The sequence below is a fragment of the Chelonia mydas genome, chromosome 9 (genome assembly GCF_015237465.2).
Source record: "Chelonia mydas isolate rCheMyd1 chromosome 9, rCheMyd1.pri.v2, whole genome shotgun sequence".
In the NCBI taxonomy this organism is placed as follows: domain Eukaryota; kingdom Metazoa; phylum Chordata; order Testudines; family Cheloniidae; genus Chelonia; species Chelonia mydas.
In genome coordinates this window covers 63908026-63917970 of record NC_057855.1, presented here as the reverse complement: position 1 = coordinate 63917970, position 9945 = coordinate 63908026, and the positions used below count along the sequence as shown (strand labels likewise).

Here is a 9945-nt window from a genome sequence, read left to right as displayed (position 1 = left end):
GTTGGCTTGGTCAGGCAGGTATGTGTAGGTGGGCATGGGTGGGCAGGCAGGCCTGAGTAGGTGGGCTGGGGCAGGTAGGTGGGCTGGGGCAGGCATGGGGGTCGAGGTGGGCATGGCTCCCCTGCATGCTCCTGAGCACACAGGTCTATTCGTGGGCAGTGGTGTGTGAACGCCTCAGAGACATCAGGGAGGAAACCTCTGGCGCCCCTGTACCCCTAGCGCACTGGGGAAGAGGCCCCCGGGGCTCCTCTGCGGGCAGGCACTACGTGGGCTCTCTGCTTGTTTGCCCCCTGCGGGGTGTGGCGCTGCCAGGGCAGGGGGAAGCCCCTTTGCCCTGATGAGGGAGGGTCCCCTACGTAGGCCTGGCCCACGTTCGACCTCGCTCTTGGCTAACTCAAGGTTCTTCCTCCGCCCCGCGCGGCAATACCCCTGCTGTCACGTGACCACCTGACCCTGACCCAACCGACAAAAAAAGCCCTCCATAGCACTGAGCACGCGCATAGCCCAGTCACGAACCTCAATCACCTTAATACGCATGCGTAAAGATATCCCGCTTCTTCCCCCCGCCCGCGCGAGAATTGCGCATGCTCACAAGGAACATCGACGCTCTCATGAGGTCAGTTTTTGCCGACCAATCCGCACCCGAGGGCTCCACACGCGTGCGCAATGATCACCTCCTCGCTCTCTCTGCTCCCTTACAATTGCGATCTGCGCATGCTTGGGGAGTGGCGCGGGGGTTTGAATTGATCGGACGGTTAAAAAAAAAACCGGTACCAGTGGAGTCAGGTAAAGTGGGGGTGTTACCATGGCAGCGTGGGCAGCCACCTGAGGAAGCAGATACTCGGGGGACAGGCGTGTTACCAGGGGGCCGGTCGGTGACCCTCTCCGTGCCCGGGGGGGTGAGGGAAGCAGGGGCTGACTGTTCTCGTGCAGGGCCCAAGGGCTTGCGGCGCAGAATAGCTGGGGACCTCGCGGTCTGTCCAGGGTCGGGCTCTGAGCGCCACTGGGGCTGGGGCAGCTCTGAGCAGCCCAGAGGCCTTTGGGTGCTCCATGCTGAGGGCCCTGCTGCGGGGGCCGAGCGCCGAGCAGGGGCCCGGGAGATTGGGGAGCGCGGGGAGAGCGCCTGCGGAGCAGGGATCACTAGACGCTTGGGCGATGGCCAGGCTCCTGCCTGATTTGACTGCCCACGGTCCTGTTTCTGTCTCTGCTCCGTTCTTTCCCCCTTCACTGGAAATTCAGAACGGTGGGTTATTTAAAGGGGCCCTGTCAACTTGAACGTTTAAACACTGATTAATTGTAGAATATATGTGCTATGTGTTATTAGATGCCTGTTTTTCTGCTCTACTGCTGATGTATCTAAGAACCTTTCTAGCCAGGGGGAGTTTGGTGGGCTGGAGAGCCAACAATACCAAACTGCTCGTGCCTGGGGTAGAATAGTAATCCCTGGTGTTACTTCTGTGCTGCGCTAGCAAGCATTCTGCTTGGTGTTTTGGTTTGAGTGCTAGAGGAGAAAGTCAGACTGCAAGTACTAATCCATAGAAAAGAGACCGTGGTTGCAGCCTCCTCTGCTACTTAACTTCCCCTTGAAGGGAAAGCCAGAGAACAAGAAGAGGCAGTTTAAGGCAGGTCCCTGCAGGACAGGGAGATAAAAAATATCAAGTCTCTGGCTGTGGCAAAATTGCAAATTCTACCTTGTAGGGGGTCATAACTCACAAATTGAGGGTCCTTGGGGTGGAAAGTTGCCCTCAATAAAACAGTGAAACAGTGCGCAAATGGTGCCAAATGCACAAAATAAACTGGAAAAATAATTTGATTATTTTTGCTAATGTTTTCAGTGTTATATGTTACAATTGTAAATGTCTTTCAGATGTTTAATTTTCAAGATGACATTTCCCTTTAAAAATCCCTACTTGTGAGCTTTCCTTCATCTTTCTCTGCTGGAAGGAAGAATTGGGCTTGTATGTACACACTGGATGGCCTGTGTATATAGGTACTCTTCTAACTGGATTATCTGACCTTTCTGGGGCACATGATGCTCTAAGTGGTTTATGGCAAGTCATAGTTACTTTATGCTGGATCCTTTAGTGGGTTTGTTGGAAAGGCTGTGGATAAACTGATTTTCATCTTCTTGCAGGCAAGTGGCTCTTTGATGTTCTTCAACTGCTGGGGGTATATCTGGCTGTGGGGCCTTGATTTATATTCTTGCCTCTTTGGGGGAAAGATTTGGAACCAGACTGGCAGATGAGTGAGTACTTAATTCGCCCTTCCCAGCTGGGAGACTGAAGGGATGCAGAAAAGAGAGAATGCCAAGAATCCAAAGCAGACTTTGCAGGTTCGCCATAGTAGCTTCTCTGCATGGCAAATAGGAGAGAGAACAACTGGCCCAAAGACTCTGGACTTGAAAAGTGCACAGAAACATGAGAAAGAGAAGCAGCAATCTGCCAGTGACCAGGCAGGTAACAGCACACAAGACCATCTGGAGCAAGCTCTGACCTATTTTGAGAGAGGTAAGAGCAGTGATATGACTTTGCTTCTGATATTGAAAAGGGCACTATCAACTTGAAATCTAGTCCATTTTTAAATGAGATTAAAATAGTTTCACATACAACTTGAGTCCATCTGGCTGTTTTTGTGGCTTTATAATCATTTTCCTATCTTGAGTCTCTTCTCTCCCCCCCTACCCCAATTACTTTGTAAAACACCCAGACAGAGAAAACAAACTATACAGGGGAACCATTAATGGGAGCTGTGGGTGGACAGCAGCTTTTGAAAACCAGGGTGTTTTCTCTTAAAGTGGTAAACTATGAGCAGAAGACAGATTTGGGGACAGAATGCATGTGGACATACGCATTTCTCAGGAGGCTGATTATTAGGATGCACTTTAATCCCTAAACTTTTTTCTTCTTTTTAGTTAAAGACTACATTCCACTGAAAAAGAATGAGGTTCTGCAGAAACACTTGGCTACTGTGGAAAACATTGCCCTGCAGAGAGGATTATCCCCAGAAGGACTTGATGTGTTGCTGAATGTTGCACTCAGTGGCCACCTTGGTAAAACATTCAGAAATTGCTAGCATGCCCACTGTGAATGTGAGAGGGAAGGAAGACACCACTTTTTTACCATATCCATGGCTTTGAGAGAATATGTTATGATGGTTATTTTGTCATGGTTTGTCCCTTACTGTAAATTTACAGCATCCTTAAAGTTCTTTAATGTAAATTCTGAGTTCTTGCTAAAATAAGTGCAGCAAACTTAGTAGGGACAGGGAATGCTTCAGATAAAAATTGTAAATATATATTAAAAAATATTGGATTACTGCTTGTCTTCAAATTTTAAAAAATACTGCTGTTTCAGTTACTTTATAAAATCTCTTAAAGGCTTGTAGTCCCTAGAAACCTTTCTCTCCTCTTACATGCTGGGGATTGTTTGGGTTTCTTCTCCCTTGACATGCAACTGACATGACTGCTTATTTTTAGCTTCAACTTTTGCAGTGTCTCATAGGGACAAAGGAATGGAGTGTCAGTGCAGACTCGATAAGTGTGTTCTTCAAAATTACTGACCACCATTTTGCTTTTAAATTGGTGATGAGCCAATGGATTTAAAACAAATAACAATCCTCTACCTCAAAAAACTAAAGATGCGTGTTAGAGCGTGAAGGATATTTTTCTTCTGGTTATTACAACTTTAGTAGGTCCCTTTCTGTTGGCCTAAAATAATTGGTTCTTTACAAAACTAAATTGATGTGCAACTGACAATCTCACATTTTACATGTAGATAACATTACAAATCATAAGTGAAATTTTAAACACTTAATTCAGTTCTCACTCTTACTCTGATATTTTTACTTTTCCCTTGTCCTGAGTAATCACGATAGACTAGTCGGTTTCACTTTCTAGCTCTGGTGTACTAGCACCATGTTGCAAATGCTGTAATGAATGCCATTCAGTATACTCTATTTGAAATTTTGAAAAGAGCTAGGGAAACATTTCTGTTGGTTTTATGTTTACAAAACTCAAATTTTAGTCCATATTTGACCTGCCAGGTTCATTTCAATTTTCCCTTATGTCAGACTGGCAGAGACCCTGGGGGGATTCGTCTTTCTCTGTAGCATGGGGCATAGGTCACTTGCAGGTTTAAACTAGTGTAAATTATTAATTCTCTGTAACATTAAGTCTTTAAATCATGGTTTGAGGACTTCAGTAACTTAACCAGAGGTTAGGGGTCCATTACAGGAATGGGCAGGTGAGGTTCTGTGGCCTGCAAGGTGCAGGAGGTCAGACTACATTGATCACAGTGGTCCCTTCTGACCTTTAAAGTCTATGAGTTTAAAATAGGCACACTAGTGCTTTACATCATAGACCAGTATTGAATAGTGTTGGCTTGTAGTCCAAGTCCCTTTCGAGCACTGTCAAGCTACTGATTCAGACACTGTATGGCAACAAAAGAACAGCTGCTAATGCGTGTGTTTTGTATTATTTTCTTATGTTGTTTGTTCCTTAGTCAAATATTAGCTATAAAGAATTCATGTTACTTTTGCCTGACTCTAGTATTTAAATAGTGTTTAGTTCTTTAACTAAAGTCCTGGGGTGGTCCAATTTTATGTCTACTAGACAATAACTCTAGTTAGGATGAACTTGGAACTGGCTAATAATATAGGAAAATTGTGGTGGTAGTGGTGGTGGTTTTAGCTTTCAGGCCACTTGGATTTATAATCCGAAATGGTTTCGGATACTCTGACCTTATGCTGATTCAAAGGAAATTCCTTTTTTTCCTTCAGCTCATACTTCCATAATACTCCAGGTATCTAGGCTAATAAAGGCAGTATGCACATCAACTGGCTGTATTTTTTTCCTCTTAGTTATGCTACTGTAAATCCAGAGTAACTGCGTTGAAGTTAATGGAGTTGCACGTCTGTAAAACTGGTGTGAGGAGAATCAGGTTCCTACTTTTTGACTATTAACCAGTCTTAAAGCTTTTTGTAAGAATTTTTTCCAGTAAGTCCTTGTTAAATTCTTTTTCTAGCCTGTGATAGCTGCAAATAGGTAAATAATCTGTCCCAGAAAGGACATAATGGTCTCACCTGCATATGACATGCCAAAGAACCTGGAACTTGAAGCAATGTCTCACTCTACATGGTCTCTTTTCTAGCTGATACAGTAAATAGTCGGATCTTGAAGTGCCTGATTCCAGCCTCAGTAATAGCAGAAAGTTCAGTGGTTTCAGCAGTATCCTGGCTCTGTGTTGGCAAATGCTCTGGCAGCACCCAGGTAACTTTACAAACACTTGTAGTAGTAATAGCTACTGGGGACAGATGATTCAGAGCAGGCTGCTTGTAGGAAGAGGAAATCCAGAGGCTTAATGTGCATAGTCATCACATAGTTGGTACCCTTTAGCAAAACTGGCAGAGAAGCCTAGCACTGGAATAGCAGGTCTTTAACAGAGTTCTGTACTTTTGAGTTTCTTAGGGAAGCTACTTACATCAAGATGTTCAATATGCCTGTGGTGTCAAACATTTCCCCAAAATGGAGCAAGACGTTCCTGCCTGTCATGATAATTCAAGGTCTGAACAAAATATGGCCTCCAATAATCCTTGAAGGTGCATAGATTGAAGCCTTTGTCTTGGAATCCCATAAATCTGACTGGTCTGCATGGCTAGTCAGAGCAGTCTAAATTCAAGTGATCAGTTCCCTAGAGGTTAGCATGTGCTCAAAAACAGGGCACTTTTTTCATTCTAAGTTTAGTGTTTACTGCTCTCCCAAGCTTTAACACCATTACAAAGAGATTGGCTATACCAAACTGTTCAAAATGTTCCCTGGCTGCCTTGCTGATCTCAAGGAGGGTGTACAACTTTAAATAAATCATCTGGAATTGGGTGGTGTTCAGTCTGTCTGGTCTTTTCCCTCATTTACTGCAGGGTGATTCTCTTGTTTCACTGCAGCTGCTCTTCTTAAGATGGCTGATTGCAATGTTTGACTTCATTGATCACAAAGAAAAGCTTCATGCGCTCTACGGCTTCTTCTTCTGCTCCCTGCAAGATGAGAAGCTGGTAAGGAGAACGAGAGAATGTTCCTTCGCCTCTGAACGAATTTAGAGTGTTCACCTGAACTGTACGTCTCATTTATGCTGGTCTGGAGTAACTAGAGTGGAGCCCTTTCCTCTGGTGCTGGAGTATGTGTTTATAGTAGAGTGACTGGCCCTCTTCACTCTGCTTTTTTCCAATGATTCCAAAATTTCTTCTGAACCTAAGACACCCAGCATGGAAGTTCAACATAAGATTACTCTAGTTTGGGCACCTACAGCAAGGTTGTGTAAATGATTATCCAGGGCTTCATGCTCTGTAACAAGAGCAGAGTGACAGTGAATGCTATCTCAGTTCCCAAGAGACAGTGTGACACTGCAGTGTCTAGCATTGCCTTTAATGTCAGACAGCGAACAGGTAAAACCTCCACGTCCCAGGATGGAACTGACTGCACACCTTAGGCAAAAAAAGAGCCTTTTAAAGCAATGCTTATTTAATAAACAGAATCCAAATGCCATTTCACCTAAGATAAATATAACTTAAGTGGGAATCAGGCAGTCATGACTTTTTTTTATATGGTAGTTACAGAAGTATTTTATGGTCACCACCCATTGTTTCATGTCGGGAAGGTGTGAAATACTGATCTCTTCAGAACTCTACTTGGGGTCAGAAAAGCATGTAACGTTTTCATATGTTGCCCTCTGGGACTGTTAGAAAACATCAAACAAATGAAGATACATAGAGTTCTATAGAAATTATGCTAGAAACCTATAGAATTTGAGAGAATGAGGCCATTTCTGTAGAATTTTTTAATGGACATATGGAATACTCTAGCAGGAGCATCATTCTATTTCTGTAGGGTTTTTAAAAATGTAGTGAGAGTATTTTCTATTAAATCCTATAGGTATTTTCCATGAGAGAGCAGGCACATTAATTGCTGTTCATTGTGAAAAGTCCTGCATGATGTGTCTGTTGTTTAAAATGTACTGCAGTACAGTAGACTTATATCCTCTTTGGTGTATTTCCTGCAGTATGTTTGGCTGGTCTTGCTCAGCTTCGCCTGTGACCTCTGCTGAAAATTGGATTCCTACAACTGAATTCCTACCCTTTAGGAATAGGTCAGTTGAAAGTGCAGCAAAGATTAATATCTGGCACAGAGAAATCAATGCCAGACCCCCAATGCATTTGCCTCAATTATAAGCGCTGATAAAAGAAGCTGTTTTTGATACAACTGTGAGCTGGTTTAGTGTACATTAATTCATGTCCTTTTGCTCACCAACTTCTGAATTGATTAGCCCTCATTTGAGAAACAAGGGCCATCTCCCAAATGGACCCTGACTGAACAGCTTCACCGAGGAATGTGCATAATGGTGTCAAATGAAACTATTGGCATACGCATTGGTTGTCAGTTCTAATGCAGAACTGTACTGGCACTGTATACATATGACAGCAAGAACTTCTTCCTGAGGAATCTGGTGCATGTTCTGCATCCTGGGAACTGATTGAAGCACTTCAACCTCAGTATCGCAGCAGGATCCTGAGGAGATTTACTTCAGTATGAGATACCAGCCTGTTAGTTGTGTCCAGTGGAAGTAGTTTCTGAATTTAGCCTATTAACCATCCTGATGAATCAGATTGCTTACTGATCCTTTTTCTCTGCAGTGCCCCTATGTTTGTCATCTACTGTATCTGCTGACCAGAAGAGAGAGCGGTGAGTCCATTCCATCAGCTTCCTGACTGCTCCTATGGCTCCAGTTGATTTGGTCATACAGAACATAAATATGCATTGACCATCCATTTGTGTGATACAGGGCTGGTTTCATGTGCTCAGAAAAGTGATGACCATTATCTTCCCCAGTGCTTTCTTCCTGCAGTGATAACATGATGGCTTCAAAAATTCATCAATTTTAAGGCCAGAAAGGACTCATTATACTCTTTTAGGCTGACTTGCATAACAGGCCAAAAACCCTTGACCAGTAATTTCTGCATAAAGCTGATGATTGGTCTGTCTATTCCTGCTGTTTCTGCCCTTTTCCATATGTAGCTTGATCTGTTTTGGTGTATTGGCCAAGAGGCTTCTCGTTTGTACCGAAATGTCTGATATGTTATATTCTACCCATAATGTTCTTAATTGTTTTTTCTTTTCACAGTTAAGCCTTTTCGCGTGAGGAGACTGGTAGATCTACAGGCAAAGATGGTGAGTCACTAGAAATCCTGAAACAAGTAAGCAAGGTAACTGGAATTAGGCTTACAACTCTTATGGTTAATGTTTTCACAGGAATGGCAGATGTCATTGCAAAGGATGAGGTGATTAGACTTCAGAACAGTAGCTTCCAGCCTTTGGAATGCCAGGGTTTGCGCACACAGCTTGTCATTTAGCACAAGGACTGTTCCAAACCAGCACACATCCCTAATTTGGACTTTGTGTCCCTTCCAAGCACCCACACAATGACACTTACAAAAAAGTTACAAAAATTACACATTTTACAGCTAGAGTAGATAAAATTAAACAAATTTGAAAGTGATCTCTTAGCTTCCCTTTTCCTTTCCTGCACTCCCTCTTTTATCTTCCACTCTCCTGTTCACTTCATATTTCTTATACTTCTGTAGCACTGTTATCTGCTCGCTGTTTTGATATTCTTGGATATCTCCATTATATGAAAGGGAAACTGAGGCACAAATGCTGTGACCTGCTCATGGTACTCATGTCAGTATCAGAGCCAGGAATAAAACCTGGGATGTTGATGCCAGGTCACTTCTTCTAACCACCAGACTGCTTCTTCCAACCCATACTTTTATTCTCTATACCTTTTCTTTCTGTTTGATCGGTTCTTTTTGTGTTCTCTTTCCCTTTGCTGCCAATCCCCTATCTGCCCTTCTCTAGGTGTCCTCCATTTCCTTGTCTTCTCTTCTCTTCCCTTCTCTTGCATCTATAATCAGTCTTGGACAGCATTTATTTTCCTTTGGTACTCTTATCCTTTGTTACCTACTCTTGCGTTAGACTCCCAACTGCAGCATCTTTTTGGTTATCCCAACATCTCTTTTCCCCTTACTAGAAAGGTAGTGGGAACCTGAATCCAGAGGGAGGAGCAGCTACTGCTCTTTCCCTACCTCCTACAGACAAACTGAGATTTTTAAAAGATCTACCAAGTGAGATCATGGATCGTAAAACACACTGATGGCTAACAAGCTGTCCAACATAGTATTAGAATGCAGACACAGAATATAAATGCAGACACAGAATGTAAATGATTTGGGAGAGAGCTTTAGTCTCTCCAACTATAACACTTCTGGGTTTTATTGACTCTGAAATATTTCACATAGTGCAGGACATAGGGGGTGGAAAACTGAAAAATATGAAAGATACTCAACACTTGGATGTTGAGGACTCTCTCTCTCTCTCCCTTCTTCCACCCACCAAAGCTATTGCCATTAAAATAGCTGTCATCATCTTTATGTTGGATTCTCAGAATACAAAAATGCCAAGAAAATAATTTAACTTTTTAAAACCATCAAACTGTCCACTTTCAGCTATGCTGTTTTTTATTAGGATCTGGCAATGGCAGGAAGCAAATAACTTGGGGCTCTGCGGCTGAAGTTTTTGCGGAGAGGTTAATTAGGGTGGATGGCTTTCTGTTCGAAACTGCTCAAGGCCACTGAAGCATTAAAGACCAAGTCTCACTCTTTCTGTCATCTGATCAGCTTGGTATTAATCTTTCTGGATGGGATATTGAGCAGTTGGCAACTACTGAATTTTTGGAAAACAGACCGTTTTAGAGAGTGTTCAAAAGATGCGTACACTCGTAGAGCAGCAGCCACCACCACCAAGTTCTGGGTCCTTGATTGACTTCTGTGGAAATGTCAGAGTATGAAGCTGTGGGTCTACAGGACTATTATACACCACTGAAACATGAGTGCTGGGGAGGC

At 43.3% G+C, this 9945-nt stretch overlaps 1 protein-coding gene across 14 annotated transcripts in view; it reads left to right on the top strand.

Moving 5' to 3' along the window:
- The first annotated feature begins 602 nt into the window (after positions 1-602).
- CENPI (centromere protein I) overlaps positions 603-9945 on the top strand; it is a 31598-nt gene continuing 22255 nt past the window's right edge. For 2 of the 14 annotated variants that reach the window (XM_043522212.1, XM_043522218.1), the window contains exons 1-7: positions 643-786; positions 2135-2507; positions 2912-3049; positions 5148-5266; positions 5914-6045; positions 7681-7729; positions 8169-8215. In XM_043522212.1, the coding sequence (XP_043378147.1) occupies positions 2288-2507; positions 2912-3049; positions 5148-5266; positions 5914-6045; positions 7681-7729; positions 8169-8215 (705 nt within the window). In that variant the 5' untranslated portion in view covers positions 643-786; positions 2135-2287. Of the gene's footprint in view, positions 872-1867; positions 2052-2134; positions 2508-2911; positions 3050-5147; positions 5267-5913; positions 6046-7680; positions 7730-8168; positions 8216-9945 lie in introns of all 14 variants that reach the window. The other 12 variants (XM_043522213.1, XM_043522217.1, XM_043522216.1 and 9 more) reach the window with 12 other exon arrangements.